The 19,566-nt window shown below is 49.6% G+C and overlaps 1 protein-coding gene across 1 annotated transcript in view; it reads left to right on the top strand.

Moving 5' to 3' along the window:
- The window catches only part of BCR (BCR activator of RhoGEF and GTPase), an 87,203-nt gene that overhangs the window by 42,916 nt on the left and 24,721 nt on the right, over nt 1-19,566 (top strand). The window contains exons 3-8 of the mRNA XM_081174683.1: nt 333-437; nt 1,487-1,672; nt 5,584-5,691; nt 6,714-6,774; nt 6,918-6,970; nt 8,783-8,923. Of these exons, the coding sequence (XP_081030809.1) occupies nt 333-437; nt 1,487-1,672; nt 5,584-5,691; nt 6,714-6,774; nt 6,918-6,970; nt 8,783-8,923 (654 nt within the window). The remainder of the gene's footprint in view (nt 1-332; nt 438-1,486; nt 1,673-5,583; nt 5,692-6,713; nt 6,775-6,917; nt 6,971-8,782; nt 8,924-19,566) is intronic.

Here is a 19,566-nt window from a genome sequence, read left to right as displayed (position 1 = left end):
TCACAAGTCCCTGCTATTTTCTGCATTTAAAAGGAAGTGTGAAAATGTGTAGCTAAATGCATATTTTGTCACAATGTATTTCACCTCTGTGTATGCATTTCTAAACACTGCATGCATTTTAATATGCCATTTGAACCGGGAAATGTGAAATGCAAAGGGATAAGTATGTGTTATGGTATGCGCCTTGGTATTGGAGGTGGGAATTGAGTCATTTCACTTAAAATGCAGACTTAACAAAAATTCTCCCTTAATCCCCAATTCCACATCCAGCTTAGAGAGCTGCCTTCCGCACTGCCTTACCATTGTTTTTCTTGCGTCTTTCCTTTCTCTAGAGTGAGCCAGACTTGGAGAAGGGCTTGGAGATGAGGAAATGGGTCCTGTCTGGAATCCTGGCTAGTGAGGAAACCTATTTAGGCCACCTTGAAGCTCTGTTGCTGGTAAGAACACCCAGGAACATGTGGATGGGGAGGCGTGGGTTTTATTTCCAGAACTGGCTGAAGACACTGTGAATTTGCGGTGGAATAGCCAAAAGGGATTTCCCTCGTCCTAACTGACTGGGAAGCTCTTGAGTTCAGCCCCCCCCCCCTTCATTAAAAGTAACGGAAGCTGTGCAAGAGCATTGTCAGGCTTGTGTAAACTGTTCCTATTCATTTCAATGGGACTTCAAGAAGGACACTGACAAACTGGAGCGTGTCCAGAGGAGGGCAGCCAAAATGGTCAAAGGCCTGGAAACGATGCCTTATGAGGAACGGCTAAGGAAGCTGGGCATGTTTAGCCGGGAGAAGAGGAGGTTAAGGGGTGATATGATAGCCATGTTCAAATATATAAAAGGATGTCATATCGAGGAGGGAGAAAGGTTGTTTTCTACTGCTCCAGAGAAGCGGACATGGAGCAGTGGATCCAAACTACAAGAAAGAAGATTCCACCTAAACATTAGGAAGAACTTCCTGACAGTAAGAGCTGTTCGACAGTGGAATTTGCTGCCAAGGAGTGTGGTGGAGTCTCCTACTTTGGAGGTCTTTAAGCAGAGGCTTGACAACCATATGTCAGGAGTGCTCTGATGGTGTTTCCTGCTTGGCAGGGGGTTGGACTCGATGGCCCTTGTGGTCTATTCCAACTCTATGATTCTATGACTTCAGCAGGAGAATTCCCCAGTAGACTGTGCTTGGTGGTTGTGAGCAGAGGGTTCCTGAAGTGGCCACCATGTCTTACACTTCATGGGAGAACGGAATAGGATTGGACTTTTTCACAAAGATCTGGAACAGCCTTCCTCAACCTGGAGATGTTTTGGATTTTAACACCCCTCACTTCCAACCAGCATGGCTGTGTTGTAGTCCAAAATATTTGGAGACCAGGTTGAGCAAGGCTGATTTGGAGCATGTCCAAATGGGGACATTCCGGTGCAATCAGACAGGAAGCCCAGCCGTTCTGGCTGGTGGATGCCTTTGTTTTTTCACCTGTATGAAGGGTGGTCTCTGTTTTCCAGCCCATGAAGCCTCTCAAAGCTGCTGCCACCACCTCACAGCCTGTGCTGACCAGTCAGCAGATCGAAACCATCTTCTTCAAAGTGCCTGAGCTCTACGAGATCCACAAGGACTTCTATGACGGGCTCTTGCCACGGGTGCAGCAGTGGAGCCACCAACAGAGGGTGGGGGACCTCTTCCAGAAGCTGGTGAGCCAAAGCCTGGGCTTCTCTCATAGCTGCTTTGCTGATGCTGTCGTGACCTGTGGAGCCCCTGCTCTCTCCCAGGTGTTGCCTCTCTGCTTTCCCCTCCAGCTGTGTTGTGGTTTGTGCACATTAGGTGAAAGTGGTGTCAAAGGTGGCAAATAGGAGCAACCATGAGTGAGAAGCAGCTGTGTGGGATGGAAAGCCTGCAGGCTGGCAAGTTAGGGGTTGCATAGCCCTCTGGCTGGACTTGATTTTGCTTTGTCAGGACTCCAGCAACTCCTGGCAGATGCCTTTGTGACCTTCATCATGGTCTGGAGCATGTGTGTGTGCGTGTGTTTGCACACTTTGAGCTTTCTAGTTCATTCTTCAACCTAAGAATTAAGTGTTTAGTCCAGAGATAAAAGCAGCTTTCCTTAGCCTGGTGTCCTTCAAGTAAACAGAACTCCAAAGGGAGAGGACTGCAGCTCAGTGACAAGAGCATCTGCTTAGCACATAGAAGGTCCCAGGTTCAATGTTGAATAGCATCTCCTGGTGAAGCTGGGGAAAGACTCACTGCCTGAAAGCCTAGAGAGCCCATGCCGGTCAGTGTGGACCACACCTTACCAGATGGATCAGTGGTCTCATTCTGTATGGCAACGTCCTGTTCTCATCAGCCCCAGCCAACACAGTTGTATGACGCTGAGGCTCATGGGAATTGGGAGCCCATGTACTTCCCACTGCCAGTTTCCTGTGGAATATGATGTTGGGTCCCTTCTTGGGTTTTACAATATCCCCTGAGAAACCCACGGGAATGCATTTTTCTTGCTGTATCTGCATGGGAAAAAGGTGAAATGGTTCCCTTATTGGCCTGTTGTAGCTCTGCCATTTTGTTGACTGGGACTGGGAGCAAATGCTGAGCGTTCAGATACCAGCATTGTGTCCGTCTTGCCGTCCCCACGTCCTTGTGCCTTGGGCGTAGTGAGCTGCCCTGCACCACCTCCCAGCAGCTGGACTTTCTTTTCCATGTTGCCTGCATATAATTTGGGCTGTGGTCAATTGACGAAGGGAGAGGCACACAGCAGGGACCCTCCCCACTTCCCTCCCTCCCCAGGACCAGCTTTTGTTTTTGATCCTGTTGGACCCAAAGCCTTTGCAGCAGTCCTGCCTTGGGGAGTTGCCAAGCCCACTTTGAAGTGAGAGGAGAGGGAGAAACGAGGTTCAGATGTTTGCAAAGGGAAGCAAGGGCACTGTCTGTCTCTCCTTTCCCTGGGAGCTGCCAGGTTCTTCCCCCCCTCCCCCTGCTTCCCTCCCCCTCCCCCAGCTCTCTTTCTCTCTCCATCTGCACTCCTCCTTCCGGCTTTGATCTAGCCTTGCTGTTCTGCCTCCTCAGCCGCAGACTGTGGGGTAGACATATTTTCCCCTTGGATATCCTGAGCGTTCCTTGTACCCTGACCTTGGCCAAGTACCTCTTGGGGCAGCACTGTGGAAGAGCTCTTTCCCCAGCCAGTAAGCCCCAGGGCTGCCTGCTTTGTTGCTGTTACACCTCTTCTCTGGCTCTGGAAGAGAGCACTTGGGGCCCCTCTTCCAGTCTGTTCTCTTTTAAAGAAAGGAAATGTCGCATTCTTGAGGTGCCTCTGGTTCTTCAGACCAGAGGAGGAATTCTGTGGTGCGTAGAAATGGTGAGCGCAACTCAGTAGGGTCATCCAAGTACTACCATGTGTCGGCACACCAGTTGTCTGCATGGGGAATGGGAGACTGGGCCTGGCTTGCACTGCCAGCCACTCCAAGAAACAGGGACCAGGCAGGAGGAGCAAGGCTTTGTCGGCCACAACTAGTGTGCAAAACATAAGGATATCAGAAGAGCCCTGCAGCTAGATAAGGCCAAAGACTCATCAACGTTCTGTTCTCACAGAGGCCAACCAGATGCCTTGCAAGCAGGAGCTGAGTGCAGCAGCGACATTTGTCCTGCTCAGCAACTGGTTTTCAGAGGTGTACTGCCCCTGACACTGGAGGGTCGTCTACACCCATCCTGATAAGTACCAATTGTTAGTCTAATCCTTCGTGAATTCATCTAATCTCCCTTTAGAGCTGTCTACATTCATGGACATTACTACCCATAGGGCAGTGGAAGAAAAGATGAGCCATCATTGTCTTCTGTGTGTGTGTGTGTGTGTCTTTAACATGAATTACAATCTCCCAATACAATCAGGGAGCTGAACACCAAAAACCAAAGTGAACGTTCATTTTCTCCCTGGTCCAGAACAAAAGCTGAGGACTTGAGTTTGTGGAGTGAAAGCTGCTCCAGGCTGGGTTTTATTTTCACAACATGCCATTGACACATTAGCAGTGCATTTGTGGAGAATGTGTTTGGAAATGAAGCAATATGTCGGCCTAGAACCATTGCAGAGGTGCAAGCAGTATTGAAAGTGGGATTGCTTATAACTACCCCAATACCTTCATGGGCACAAACAATCAGTGCTTGCTAGCTCAGTTGTTAGAGCACGAGACACTCGATCTCAGGGTAGTTGGTTTGAGCCCCACATTGAGCAAAAAGATTCCTGTATCACATGTGGTTGGATTAGATGATGCTTGTGGTCCCTTCCAACTCTATGATTCTATAAATGCCCAATGAAAAGGATGCTTGGAGGTACCCTGGATGAAAAGCTGGAAGATGAGCTCCTTCTCCCTCAGTGGAGCACAAATGACATTAGTCACTTTGCTTTCCTGTGCCTTCTCCATGGGTGCTTGCTCTTTGCACTGTGAATTCTCCACACTGAGCAATGGGCAGCAAGCGCAGAGTTCACATTTACTTGAGAGTTCAGACATGCTTGGGATTCGCCCAGCCTTTTCCTGAGCAGGCATGAACTATGGCTGCTATTTACAAGTCAGCAAACGAGATCAGTGCTAAGTCCCAGTGATTAAGAGGGGCTTATTCCAAGGCTTCTGGGTCTGCTGCTATTGCAGCAGCACCAAACTGATGGAAAAATTCTTCCCAGTCTCTCTCTCTCTCTCTCTCTCTCTCACACACACACACACACACACCACCATCTTTTTCAGCCATCTTTGTTTTGCCCTCCTCCTGCCTCAATTGTCAACCATGAAGTTCTCCCTGGGCGACTTGGGAGCCTGAGGTTCCTTGCAGGGCTGTTGAGATAATAAAATGAAGAGGGTTGTGAACGGAGCAACCACGTACAACATCCTCAACTCCCTGGGCAGGATAAAAAGTAGAATATATTTTTTGAACTGAAAATTATTTTAACTTGTCCACATCTATTTCTCCACTGAGCATGGGATGAGAAGGAAATGAAAACAAGCCATTAAAACAAAAAGCAGCTCCCCAAGAATTTTGCAGAGAAATGTCCAAGGCACTTTCTCTCTCCATCTGGGCTTCTCCAAATGCAAGAGAAACAGCAACTTAAACTGATCCAGCCTCTGTGTTCAGTGCTTTGCTCTTGCGTTCATCCCTCCTGCACTTTTCTCTATGCTATTAAAAGGGGCCTCTGCATGCGGCTGTTTTTGGGGCAGTGTGAACATCTGCAGTAACTGTGCAGTGAGAGGCAGGGATATCTCTGCTATAGGTGTGTGTCTTGTTTGTACTGCCCTACAGCTGAATCATCTCTGACTGGCAAAGGGGCTGACACAGCCCTACAGTGTTTAACCCACTGGCCAGAATGCAGCGGAGAAAGTGGCCGCAGCAGGGGTGGGTCACTGGGTTAATCCAGATGTGGGTAGGCAGCTGACCACCCCCACCCCGCTGCATCCCCTCCTAGTCCTCTCTGGGAGCTGATGTGGGAGGGAGGCGCCTCTGTGCTTTGTGACAGCTCACCATCTTCTGTTCCTTTGGAATCCAGTGCAGCCAGCGGCCCTCTTCTCCCGCAACCCCCCTTCCCCCCACCCCACCAGTGTTTGTTTCATTTTGCATTTGCTTTCTGCAGGCCAGCCAGCTGGGAGTGTACCGGGCCTTCGTGGATAACTATGAGGTTGCCATGGAGACGGCAGAGAAGTGTTGTCAGGCCAACGCTCAGTTCGCAGAAATCTCCGAGGTAACGTTATGATGTTCAGACACGTGCAGCGACTCGTTCTGACTAATGCGCTCAGATGGAGCCCTTGGGATGTCCCTGCAGCACTTGCCCTTCAAAGGTGGTGCGCTCTCTTCCTCTCTCTCTCTCAGCTCCTGTTCATTTCAGTGGGCGGCTTGCACAGGAGAAGCTTCCAGTCTTGTCAGTTCTGCCCATCTCACGTGCTGCGGCCCTTAATGCGACCCAAGACCTCTCAAGGTTCTTGTCTTGAGGCCACCCCAATTAACCTTTGCAGTGATACGAAGTCTAATTAGGTGATCCCCCTTGCACACTCTGCTGGAGGGGCTTTGAGCTGCTCTGGCACCACCTCCGTGCCATGCAAGGGGCAGGATGGGAGGGTCTGAACTCCTGCAGTGAAATTATCATTAGCAAAAGAGAGGTGAACAAGCCCACTTGAGTGGCGAGCATCACCCTCTGTCTGGGAAATGGCAGGCCTTCGTTAGCCTCAAGTGGAGTGACGTGGAGTGGCACTAGAAAGGTGGAGGGTTTCTCAAGTGGAATTGCAATGCTGCTGGGTGTCCTTTGGGAGAGAAGCCGTCTTGAGTAGGGTACCTTGTGCAATAGCTTCTTGAGGGTTCTTGCAAGTTGGGTCACTCCTGCCTAGCAGTTGAGCCTAGCCTGGTACTGCTGAAAGGAAATCACAGCTTAAGTGGGTGATATCCTTGTTTTCAAGATCGTGCCCAAACTGTGCCAGGACACCCCAAACCAGGTACTGCAAATCAAGTGTGGCAGAAGGGCAGAAGAGGGGCGGGGCTTGCCATGTCTTCAGGGGAGCCATAGACACAGCTGCCAAAGGTAGCAAAAAGCACTGTGCAAGGATGGAGTTGACCACTGGACTAGAGTTGCCTTTGCATGGCAAATGCTTGGGTGCCTACTTCATGTCAACAGAGGGCTTGATTAAGCTAAGTAGGGGACAGCTGGCAGCTCCCTGCTCCACTCTGAAGAAAACTTAACCCAGTGGATGTTTTCTTTCTCCCCTTTCATAGAATCTCAAGGCTAGAAGCACCAAGGATTCAAAAGAGCAGACGACGAAAAACTCCTTAGAAAGTGAGTAGTGCACTCACGGATTAGGTTGGCAGAATACTTTCCTTTCTCTTGAGCTGGGCTTTTATCCCTGCAGTTGTGTGGGTTATATGGGTCTACCAAGCAGTGCAGCTCATGTGAGACCTGTCGTCTTCCTTTCTCCACAGCTCTCCTTTACAAGCCAGTGGACCGAGTCACACGCAGCACCCTTGTGCTCCATGTAAGTTGCTTTGAACAGCAAGCTGGGAATGAGCAGACGGGGAAGGCTTGAGGTTTATATATACAGTGGTGCCTCGCAAGACAAAAAGAATCCGTTCTGTGATTCTCTTCGTCTAGCGGGTTTTTTCGTCTTGCGAAGCAAGCCCATTGAAGGATTAGCGGATTAGCGCTACTAGCGGCTTTTAGCGGCTTATCTGCTGATCGGATCAGCTGATAAGCGGCTTAGCGGCTTAGAAAAAGGGGGGGAAGGAAAAAAACCAGCAGGAACTCGCAAGACATTGTCGTCTTGCGAAGCAAGCCCATAGGAAATTCGTTTTGCGAAGCACCTCCAAAACGGAAAACTCTTTCGTCTAGCGAGTTTTCCGTCTTGTGAGACATTCGTCCCACTGTAATAGGACTCATAATAGTTGCAAAAATATGTAGCCAAACAGCCATACCACAGGCAAAGATGGCGTTGTGCTTTTTACCCCCTTTCCCAGTGTGCTGAGTGACATTGTGGTTTTTTAAAAAAGATAAAGGTAAGTCTTCCCTTTCGAATCCTCTTTGGGGGTGTCTGTTTTCAGAGTGGTCTTTGTGTAGGGCTACTGCCTTTGCTCAGACCCTCCATGTAGTGCAGGAGGGCCACGATCCAGTCTCCCAGCATTTCCACAGGCAGTCTTGGAGGAAGTGGTTTTTCTTTAACCCTTGTCTCCATTTCACAACACTGTTGCTGCTTGCGCAAAATCACATTTGATTGAAAGAAACAACATTGTGAGATTTGACGCTGGGTTTCCTGTACCATGGTGCGCTTTGTTCCGAAGACAAACTTCAGGAGAAGATGATGCTTTGCTGGCCATTGAATATCGGGAAGCTTTATGAAGATAAATTCCCTTGGAAAAGAGTTGCTTGAAGTACCCTGGAAAATGCCCTTGCTGTGCCCCAGCTTCAGAACTGGGGTGGGGAACATTCAGCTGCTCCTTCATATCTGGGTTTAGCATGTTATCAGTTCAGGTTTCCAGCTGTGCTCTTGCTTACAGCTTAGATCCCCCCAACCCCTTTGTTTGCCATTAAAAATACAAAGGGGGTATGGGTGTGTATTTAGGGTAGAAATTGGCTGCCCTAAGGACTTGGCTTGGTTTCTTTATTCAAACAAATGTTCAGAGCAAATATAACACAGTACACTACTGGATTATAATACTCAAGCAGCTTAAAATTACCCCATGCCTACATAAACCTGGAAGCCAGACAAAACTGGGAGGTCTTTGTTGCTTTTTTCTGAAAAGTCCCTGGATTTTGTCGGGTTCTGCTGGGAAGGAAGGCACTCAGCTCCCATGAAAGTCTCTCCTCTTCCACATCTGCCACAAGCCGCTTGCTCCTCACAGCCCTCTGTGACCTTCCTACCCACCTGCTGCCTCAATCTCTCCAGTGCCCCATACACTCCCGTGAGTTGTGTTCCTTCAGTTCCACCATGCCCAGCCTCCTTTCAAAGGTCTCTTGCTCCCCCAGATGCCCCTAACCTTTGCTGCCGCTTAGTCCTGAAACAGCCTACCCTTTTTCTTCCTTCCTTCCTGATAAATGTTGAGTTGTTGCCTCCCTGGAATGGGGCCCTGTCTTCTTTTGCTTATGTTGCTTGGTAAAGAGCCATCTGCAGTAACAGGACTGTAACTAGTGGTGGTGATGAAAGATAAAGTGGTAGCTGGAAGATAAAACTGCTGCCGCTAAGGTGAGCCTGTGTGGCTCTCCTGCTGGGGCCTAGGAAGGCCTGTTGATATGAAGCTCCTTGTATTTCCAGCTGCCATTCTCTGAACTTTTTCTCTTCCTCTTGGCGGTGCAGGATCTACTGAAGCATACTCCATCAAGCCACCCTGACTACCCTCTTCTTCAGGATGCCCTCCGCATCTCCCAGAACTTCCTGTCTAGTATCAATGAGGAGATCACACCCAGGAGACAATCCATGACAGTCCAAAAGGGAGAGGTGAGTGCTACAGTCCTGCTGGCACCTTTTGGGGTGCGGTGTTCTTATGTGGGGGGTGGCATCCATGCACATCCACACACAACCGTTTTCTTTCTTTATGCCCCCAGTACTGGCTGCAAGAGAATATGTGTCTGTGAGGGTGCGGGGTGGGGGCTCAACCAGCATTTGGGAAGGGAATTGGACTAGTCCTGGTGACGGGAATGGAACCTTGAGGGCAGCCTTCCCTAACCTGGTGCCCTCCAGATATTTTGGACTACATTTCCCACTGGCTGGAGCTGATGGGAGTCTCTCTAAACCCTTCCTGGAGATCCCAGGGATTGAACCTGGAACCTTCTGCATGCAAAGGATGTGCTCTGCCACTGAGCTATCACTCTTCCTCACTGTCATCACATTGTCCCCTCTAAGAAGTAGTATGCTGAACTAAAAGAATTCTCTTTTGTCTCACCTAGCAGGGTTCTTCTTAGGTTCTAATCTTAGGTGGCCTTTTTTGCTGCCTTCATCATCACCAGGCCTAAAATAATGTCCAGTGAAAATTCTCCCAGGTGCTTTCAGACAAACTTCCATTTTCAGTCATTTCTACATCCATCTTTTGGCTGATTTAGTTCTTGAGGGACCTCCGGGTGGGAGCGGAGGGATGTCCAAAGTGTTTCCGTATTGAATGGGCTCTTGCAAAATAACTATTGGAGCTTCATGTTTTGGACTGGATCTAGACTGGAGGGTACTTGGGTAGACGGGAGGTTCAGCCATCAGAGCCTCTGGGCAGTGTTTGTGCAGTTAAACCCCAGAGATCTGGGTTCCAGTCTTGGCTCAGTTAGAGAGGCTCTAGGCAAGTCGCTGTGTCTCCACTATCTGTGAAATCTTGTGTATTAATGACCCGACATCGTGCAAGCTGTATCCATGTAAATAGTGATTAATAATGGAAAGCTAGAGGCCATAGAAGGTTGCATTAAATGGGATGCTAATTGAACTGCAGCTGAAAATGCTGGCTGGAAGGGCTCTCATGTGGGAGGAGAGGGAGCCTGTTTATCTGCTAGTGTCTCAGGGTAGCATACCAGCTTTGAAGGGAGCCCTGTAGCATCCTAATGAGGTGAGGGCCAAGGCTGACTGGGAGAGATGGGGAGGTGTTTGTATTCTCTGTGGTGAGCTGCTTCTTTGTCATTATTTACAACACTAGTAACGTCAGTGTGCCTTGAAGGGTGTGCTCTCGCTCTCTTGCTCTCTCACGTATGGAGGGTGGGCACTAGTCCTCAAAATGAGATAATTTATTTCCATGTTGCTGCAAAGCCTCCCCCCCCCAATTTTGCTTCCCCATCTGGCCCCCGGTGCTCCTCTCCCTTTTAATCTCTGCAACTGGAGCGCATTGCTCTGCTCAGCCTTTCTGCGCTGCTGCGGAGCTACAATGGGGAGCAAGGCCCGCTTCCTTTCTCGCCAGCGCTGCTTTTGCTTTCCTCTCCTTGTTGCTTTTTGAGCTGAGGGAAGCAGCCCTTCTGGTGCTTAATCTCTCCAGTGATGGCCTGCTAATTGCGGCAAGGATGCGGGTGGGTGGCAGTGCAGGCCTACAGAGCTTGCTTAAGAGCCTCAGCCTGGCTTCTCTGCAGCCATTGTGTCCACTCAGTGCCATCCAGTGGCGAGAGGCCTTTGTATGCAGAGGCCTTGTGGCCGAAACAGAAATAGAGAAGGAGCTCATTTACAGGTATAGAAAAATCTTCAGAAAAACCAAGGCAGCTGCCCAAGCAGAGGTGGCACCCATTGCATTAGGACAGAATTCTTCATCATGGAAAATGCTTAAGGCACGGGTGTCAAACACAAGGCCCGCGGGCCAAATCCGGCCCGCCAGACCTCGTCATGTGGCCCGTGGCATCAAGGGCGAGGAAGCGAGCTTCTCGTCCTTTTTACTGGTCCCGACCCAGATTTTAGGGTCCGCACTCCGGCGGAGGCTCTCTGCCTTTCTAAAAAGTGACCCACGTGAACAGCCTTCCCTGCCTGCTTGCAGATAGGGCTCCAACCAACGCGCCCCAACGGCGCTGCCTACTGGCCGGTCCCGCAACTTTCGCCTCCTCGCGGGCCGGGCAAAGAGGCTTTCTGCTCACTCGGTCCAGTCCGGGGCTCGCTGCGGAAGAGGCGGTCCCGCGAAGCCGAGCTCGGAGCCGGCTGCCTCCGCCCCTCGGAGCCTCCCAGGCGCAGCTGCTCGAGGGGGCGGGTCGTGCGCGCGGCAACTTTTGGAGCCCAAGAGAGCCACGGAGGCTGGCAGCGAGGGCAGCGAGCGAGAGCCACGCTTGGGACACCACTCACTCACTGGCTCGGGCCGCAAATAGAGGCCACTGCGGCGCTGCAGCTGGCGAGGAGATGGCCGGGGGCGCGGGCGGCGGGGCCAGGGGCTGGCTGGGGGTGGCTCTGGTGGGTAAATAGCGGGGCCGGCAGGCGGGGAAGGGAACGGCGGAGGCGGGTGGAGAGCGGGGACCAGGCGCAGATCCTGCAGCAGGCAGCGCGCCCCGGCTGGGCTGGGAGAGGCGAGGCTGCTGCCGGTTCAGCTGCGCAGAGTGGGGTGGAGGGAGGCGGGCGGGCGGTGTGCCACACCGCAAAGCAGGGGCGCCTCCCACCCTGAAGAGGACTGCGCCGGCATCTGGGCGGCTGGAGCAAAGTGGGAGCCTGCCAGCAACTTGGCTGCGGGAGCCTGGCTACGAAACACCGCCCCCCTCCCCACGCCAACACATCGGCTTTCTCCGGGCCGGAGGACTTGGCGGATAGCCCCCTCCCCGGGAGCAACTGCAGCAGCTCGGGGCCCCAGCAGGACATCCTGGCCACCCACGCCCGCAGTGCCGCTGGGGCTCCCTTGCAGGGAAGAAACTGCTGCTGTCCAAACTGCAGCTCCGTATCCTCCGACTCCTGAGTGCGGCGGCAGGGCTGGGGGAGGCAACATTTGCTTCTGCTCTGCTCTGTTGGGACAGGCTCCTGTCTCCTCCCCATTGGAGCTCCAGTCTGCCTGGAAGCCCATCTTGTCATCTTTTAAAAAAATCATTATTATTTCTTCTTCTATTCTTATTTAAAATCGTACTAGAATAGGTATATTAAATAGTGTATAGGTTCAAGACAACACACACCAGTGCCTATGGAAAAATAACTTTGAAAAAGTCCTACAGATACAACTGGCCCTTTGAGGGTGACCAAAAAGCTGATGCGGCCGCCGATGAATTTGAGTTTGACACCCCTGGCTTAAGGCTTCTTAGTAAAACCTGCTGGGGAAGGCTTTCCTTTGCGGATCATAGAATTGTAGAGTTGGAAGGGACCCTGCGGATCGTCTGGTCCAACCACCTGCAATGCAGGAATCTCAACAAAAGCATCCATGACAGGTGGCCATCCAACCTCTGCTTCAAAACCTCCAACAAAGGAGAGTCCACCATGTTCCTGTTCCACTGTCGAAGTTCTTCCTGATGTATTGTGGGAATCTCCTTTCTCATAACTTGAATCTGTTGGTTCAGGTCCCAACCTCTGGAGCAGGAGAAAACAAACTTGACCCCCTCCATGCGACGGCCCTTTAGATCTTTGAAGATGGCTACCATATCTCCTCTCCGTTCCTCTTTCCCAAGCTAAACATACCTGACTCCCTCATTAGGTTTTCACCCCGATAAGGTTTACTTGGAAGGCATTAGAAACCAATACTTATTGGTTTGTTTTTCCGAAATATCCTGCCCATGTTGGTAACAATTCATTTTGTATATCGTGAGAAGTTGATAGTCCAAGCAATTAGGCACATTAGTAAACCAGCAAAACTGTTCTGGGCACCACGCACAGTGCAATTAACTGCACACAGAACACTTCTGTCAAACCTAATTTCAGCAGAAGGAGGGAGCCCTTTGGAGACCAGAGAAAGCCCTCTGTGGGCACATGTGCGCCCAAATTGGCAACTGCTAGCTTACATCAGGATTCTACAGCTGCAGGTAGTTGTGAAAGCACCCAGGCTGACTTGCATGGACACCTTTCCACTGGGAGCATGTGCTTTGCACAGTGGCGTAGCGTGGGTTGTCAGCACCCGGGGCAAGGCAAGTAATTTGCGCCCCCTAACCCGTGGATTTGCGCCCTCTAACCTGTGGATTTGCGCCTCCTAACCCTAACCCCCAGATGTTGCGCCCGGTGTGGCCGGCCCCCCCTGCACCCCCACGCTACGCCACTGGCTTTGCAGATGGGTCACTTACGTGGTTCCTAGCCATTATAGCTATGCTGTGTCTCCACTGTGGGAGTCAGCAATGCTTCTGAATCCCAGTTGCTGAAAACCACAGGAGAGGAGTGTGCTCTGGTACCCAGGTCCTGCTTGCAGGATTCCCCCTGGGGAATCTGGTTGGCCACTGTGAGAACAGGATGCTGATCTAAAAATGTGTCCCAGATGTGTCCTCTTTGGCTCAAACCAGCAGGCTTATGTTCCCTTGCATGTGCCGGAACTTGTGCAGTTTTCTTTTTCAGTGAGGTGATGGAGTCCCACAGTGATCTGCCTGCTTTGCAGGTGGAGGCAAGAGGTGGGGGGGGGGGTCTGATTGGGATGCTACAGCTGGGTTGGATATTGAACTGGCTTGTTCTTAGTGCTTCCTTTGGTCAGATTTACTTAGATACTTTTTTAGTTTGTACAACCTGATTGCAATATATAAATTTAAAAATTGAGGCAGCTTACAAAAGAATATTGAATATCTACATATACAATAAAGCAGGGCTTTTCTGAACCTGCTGAGTTTTCTGTGCAAAAGCAAGTTGGGGGGAGGCAGGGAGTGGCTGCACAGTCCATTTAAAAAATGCTAAGGAGCCCAAATATTTCCTTTTGAACTTTGAACTTCTCATTCTCTGCACTGCAAGCAGAATCAGGAAGGAATCTGCACCCTCTCAGTGTGTTATCGGAACAGTCAGACCTCTCCTTTCCCAGTGCTACAGCAGCTTCATTTTTGGATCCTTCAAAATCCATTGTGTTCTCTCTGTCTCTGACAGCTCTTTGGCCCTGCTTTGGGAGCCCAGTATGAAAGCTGCACTCTGCATATGCTCATACGTCTTCTTCATGATTTATGTTCAAAGACAAAGTCTTGGCCTTGAAAAGAGGCTTCCAGGCCCTGAAGGTTGCTGGGAATCCCTGGAGGGTAGTCTGCTCTTGTTCTCAAATCCTGCTTGCTGGCATCTGGTTGGCTAGTGTGAGAACAGGAAGCTGGACTAGATGGGCATTGGCCTGATCCAGCAGGCTTTTCTTACGTTCTTATGAAGCTGTCTTCTTTCAGTGAATGGCTGCTCTTTGAGAGGCAGGAGGGACGGGCTTATTCGTCTACATTTTGGAGGATGTTTTCATGTCAGACAGGGGACTTCAAGACATCCCCACCCTCGCTGCAGGCGGGACCCAGTGTTTATTTCCTTTCCCCAACCTTACTTTTTCTGGCTTCAAAGTCTCTCTTGGAAACGGGGCTTACCATTGTCCTTGTGCGAGTGGAAGGGCTAAATGCAGAGCTGCTGAGAACCATGTTCAGGAGCACCGGACTGGCGATGAAACTGCACAGCCATGGCTACCAGTTTAAAATGCAGCACTTTTAAGGAGGGCTGGTGTCTTGCCAGTACTTTCTAGATGGGGTGTGGCTTACAGTCAGCCTCCTGCAACCCTCGCTGCTGAGCAAGTGGAGGCTGCATCTTCGTGGGAGCTTGAATGGAAGCTTCTTGTTTGCTGGCTGGCATTGTGGGCGCCCAGTAGATCTCCTACGGATGTTCTGGGACTTACCAGGGAGTTTGCCTCTCCTCCCCCAGCGTCCCAGGAGCGAGTCAGCAAGGCCTTTCCCTTCCTCTCTGTGTGACGTGCTGAAACCCTCTCCGCCCTCCCTCCTGGCAAGATGAGTCACGGCAGTCAAGAAGGCATGACCCCAACACTGCCTCACAGGCTGACCGTTTGCCAGGAGCGGGAAGTCTTGATTGTTCTGATACTGCTATCTCCTCCTCCTCCTCGAGTCACCAGAGCATGCTCATTTCCTCACCCCAGTGCTCCAGGCCCTGCAAAGAAGCACAAATGGGAGATAGAAGCCGGCCTGAGGATAGCCCTGAACCACAGAGGGGATATTCCCCTGGCTCATTCCCTTGCCCTCAAATTGGCCACAATCCAACGCAAGAATTGCTGTTACCAGGCTGTCTTCTGCTTGCACCTTGGCCTGAAAGTGATTTTGTGATTCAAGGACCCACCACCCGCTTGGGGATAAGAAAGACACATGGACACAGTATATTAGGTTAATGGGCTAAAAAAGGCCACAACTTTATTGATTACAGCATGTGAGAGGTATTGGCTTAGGCATTGGATAAAACAACAGAGCGTGACTTCACCCCCTCAGGGAGGGGTGAGTCTAACAAGGGTTAACCACCAGTGGGAGGAGCCTGTTGATGCAAATACAACTGAAAGCTCCCCCTGATGTCACCGGGGGGTCGTGCCATGGCCCTAGCCACCAGCAAGGGCGTTGGACAGGATCCACGACCGCTGGATTCCTTTACCGGAATACCCATAAAGTGGAGGGGTAAGCGATGGCCGCACCCTGCCCTCCAATACACAAACATATTCAAATGCCTAACCGTCAATACCTAAAAGTTGTGACGATTTGCTACGAGGTAGGCGAAAAACCAAATGGCCGGTGCCAATTTGCCAGTTGGATAAAAATTCCTACCAGGCCCCTTGGACAACGAAGGCAACCAACCGCAGGTCCATAGCAATGTCAAGAACCAAGCAATGAACTTAAATCCGATGAAAACCAGCAGCGGAATGAAAGGGAAGTGCTGCCGCGGCCACATGTGAGTGGTAAAACCCCGCCCCCAAGCCTCCACCTGATTGGCTGGCTACCTGGGGGCATGGCGCAGCATCCAGGCCAGCTGGGCAGGGACTGGAACACCCCCCGCCAATGCGGGAAACGGCTTCTGCTCACAACTCCTCCCCTCTGTAAGGAGGAGAGGCTTTGCCTAATGAGGGAGCCGTCCTAGGTTGTTCCCCCTCACCTCTTTCACGCTTACTCACAAACTTACTCAGCTTCCTGCATGTAGGAGCCAACCTGAGTCCAGGTGGCCAGTTGTGCCAGGTGGCTGCATAGGTCTAAATCATGGCTTGCCACATTCTGGAAAATATCAGCAAGGAGGGCTATGGAGAACAAGTGCCTGGATGCCTATGGAAGCATCCATGCATCCAGTCCCGCATGCTGTATTCTGCTGAAGACCTTGCCCTAGGTGTGTGTGTTGGCCCAGAGAATGACTGCGAAAGCACAGCAGACCATTACTCTAGTTGTCTTGTGTTGGTGATGGGCAGAAAGCACAGCTGACCTTGCTCTGTAGGCACCTGGCAACACACCAAACCATCCTCTCCAAGGGCAACTCTCTTCTTTCCAAGCAGCCACAATGGAAAGGGGCGGGAGCAGCTGGGGATTGTCAGCATTGCAGCACAAGAGCGCATTTGCACCTCCAGATGAAAATCTGGTTGGCAGCGTGGGCTCGTTTGCCATGCCCCAAAGGAGCGGAGCTTCTTTGCTGTCTCCTCCATATTCATCTGCTCCTTAAAAATATCAAATGAGGGCTTTGGACGGCCAAAGAGGGGCCTTGCTTTATGGCCCTCTGCGACTGAATCCTCCCCTTCCTCAGAAGTTGACCGCAAAGCTCACCCGTGTGTATTCGTCTGGCATCTTTAGTTCTACAGTCCTTGGGGGGAAATGAGCGCACATGGATGGCAAAGACATTAATGCAGGCTGGCATCTCGGAAGGATCTGAGTAGCAAGGGAAGCATGGAGGCCCCTCCAAAATGGATTCTGCTTGTCCTTGACAGGGATGGAGACTGGAATGGTTTGCTAGCAAGCAGCTCCTAACCCTGACTGGACTCGGCCTTTTGTAAAAATACCATATTTTTTGCTCTATAAGACTCACTTTTTCCCTCCTAAAAAGTAAGGGGAAACGTGTGTGTGTCTTATGGAGTAAATGCAGGCTGCGCAGCTATCCCAGAAGCCAGAACAGCAAGAGGGGTCGCTGCTTTCGCTGTGCAGCGATCCCTCTTGTTGTTCTGGCTTCTGAGATTCAGAATATTTTTTTCTTGTTTTCCTCCTCCAAAAACTAGGTGCGTCTTATGGTCCGGTGCATCTTATAGAGCGAAAAATACGGTACTTTAAGATGAGTCAGCCACAGGAGAGCCCAAGAAAGTTGTGGTAGCTTCAGTGCAAACTGTTATGTTGGAATAGACCCAGATCCAAAACATTTACTGTGGAAACTCTAGAGAAGAAGCTCCTGCATTAGATCTTCTGTCTTTGATACCTGAAGAATCATTGTTCTGTGAGAATAATTCCCACTGAAACAAAAATAGTGGGGAATCTGCAACTTTTCACAAATAGGAGAGAATCTTAGAGGAAATCTGAATTACTGGCTCGAGAAAATATGTACAGATGGTGCTGTTTATATATTTGCTAATAAGGAGTGCGCTGTGAGTTGAGTTTGCAAACGACATCTGTTCTAAATGGATCTATACCCCTTAGCAGGGCTGTGTGCAATAAGAAAGCCACGGAGAACCTTTTAGTTAGCATATCCTTCCCTCCAATGACTAGTCAGCATTCTGTACCAGATACCAATACCATATTTTTCGCTCTATAACACGCACCCGACCATAACACGCACGTAGTTTTTAGAGGAGGAAAATCCGTAGGCATGCCACCCGTAGGCATTTCCTCCATAACACGCACAGACATTTCCCCTTACTTTCTAGGAGGAAAAAAGTGAGTGTTATGGTGCAAAAAATACGGTATTTACATTTGCTAATAAATTGCCATGTTTCTCTTTACCCAGCCTCTTCTGCTTTGCGCTGGTGGTAGATCTGGATACCTGCAATATTTATATTTGCCAATAAATGAGGGATCCCCTTCCTTATCTCTTCTTTGTCCTAATAGCACTTCACAGCATCCTGAAACCTTTATGTCCCTTAGAAAGTCTAACCCAGTGACACTTGCAGAGCTCCCCCTGAGGACAGACTTTTGGAGGGCAGGCTTTTGGAGGAAAAAAATTCATGCTTTTTTTTGCCTCTCTTGACATCCAGCCTGGAGAAGAACTTTCTAGAGTACTCTAATGCTTGCTTATAGCCTTGTAATGTTCTTGTGAATCCTAATAAAATGTATTGCCCTACACTGGCTTTGAGCTGCTAGTATAGTCAAAGCCATTTGGTTAAAAAGGGTAAGAGTTTTTGCCAGTTTGTGAAGTTGGAGAATAGTTTTATGCTGCCCTCTGCTGGCCTTGTAGTAAACTCACTGTAAAACAGTTGCAGATAATATTTGCTTTTATGAAGAAACTAGGAGTAGGTGCCTAGTTGTACCTCCTTTCCGGAAGAAAACAGAAATAACTTGGTTTTGGACAAATCCTTGGAGATAGTAGATGCTAACTCTATAATTAGCCACATACCTATCCAATAAGTTTTTTCAGAAGGGCAGAAAATGTGGGCTTCACCAAACCACACTAGCAGCAAAATGAATAATCTCTGGACACTGGAATTCCCAAGCCACACTGGGTATTGCAGGCTTCGTGTAGGAGGCCCTGCAGCTGGCAACACATGAGAAAGTAAGTCCTGTTCCAACAAGATACAAAAAGAAATAGGCTTTCAGGGAGTTTGGAGATCTTCCAGAAGGCCTGTCCACATATGTAGACACAAAATTTGCACAGAGACTATGACAGCTGCTGTTCATTGAGCATTCATTCTTAAAATGTTTGTACCGAGGTTATATGACATTATGCCGAGTGATTGTTGTACTGCTTGTTCCAGTGCATTTTCCAGTTACTCTCCTTACTGCAAAAGTCTGATTTTTTTAAAACAAAACCCAACAGCAACAGTTTTGTTGCATAAGGGTGCTGAACACAGTTTAATTGTGCAGCCTAAATTTGCTTATAATTTTTTTAATTTTGTCAAATAGTGACTTGTCTCAGTTCTTGGGACCCTTTGCCAAATGACACCTTCAATGGAGTCTGGAGACACAATGCAAAATCTAGAACTGTTCAAACCTGCCTTTTGCTTTCACTGTTAATGGCCCACCATATTCTCATGAGTCCCTTTGTGGAACTGTTGGGTTGGTATTGAAGGCCAGCCATTGTAAACTCTTTAAACTAGCTGAGAGCTTTGGTCTATTATGCTGGTGCTGCAGTGCCCCAAGGTTTATTTTATTTGCTGTTTTCTTTGTTGTTGTGTTTTATATTCTCTTCATCTTGTGTAACTTGAAAATATGAGCAAAGCACTTGCCTTCTATTCATTTGCTCTTTTACCATTACCTACTTAAATCCTTATTGGACTAATTAATTACTATATATTTTATCATTCACGTCTTGATAAATGGTTGAAAGGCAGATAGATATAAGGCTATCACTATAAATGAGGTTAGTAGATCTGGGGAGGAACCATAGGGGGGGCGGTTAGGGAAGGGAATTGTTTAAAGCTTGTGAAAGCCATTATCATCATCATCATCTAAAGAGAAGGACAAAGCTAGCAATGCAAGGAAGTTGCAAGTTACAAGGCAGATTCCCTCCTGAAGTTGCCTGTCCTTGAATGAATTCTGACACAAACGTTGTGGTTGCCACATGGAAATGCTTCAAAATAACAGTAGCTGTACATGGGAACAGTATTCCTTGCCAGCTGCTTAGCG

Source organism: Podarcis bocagei (genome assembly GCF_964188305.1).
Source record: "Podarcis bocagei genome assembly, chromosome: 16".
NCBI lineage: Eukaryota > Metazoa > Chordata > Lepidosauria > Squamata > Lacertidae > Podarcis > Podarcis bocagei.
This window is presented reverse-complemented; position numbering and strand designations above follow the sequence as displayed.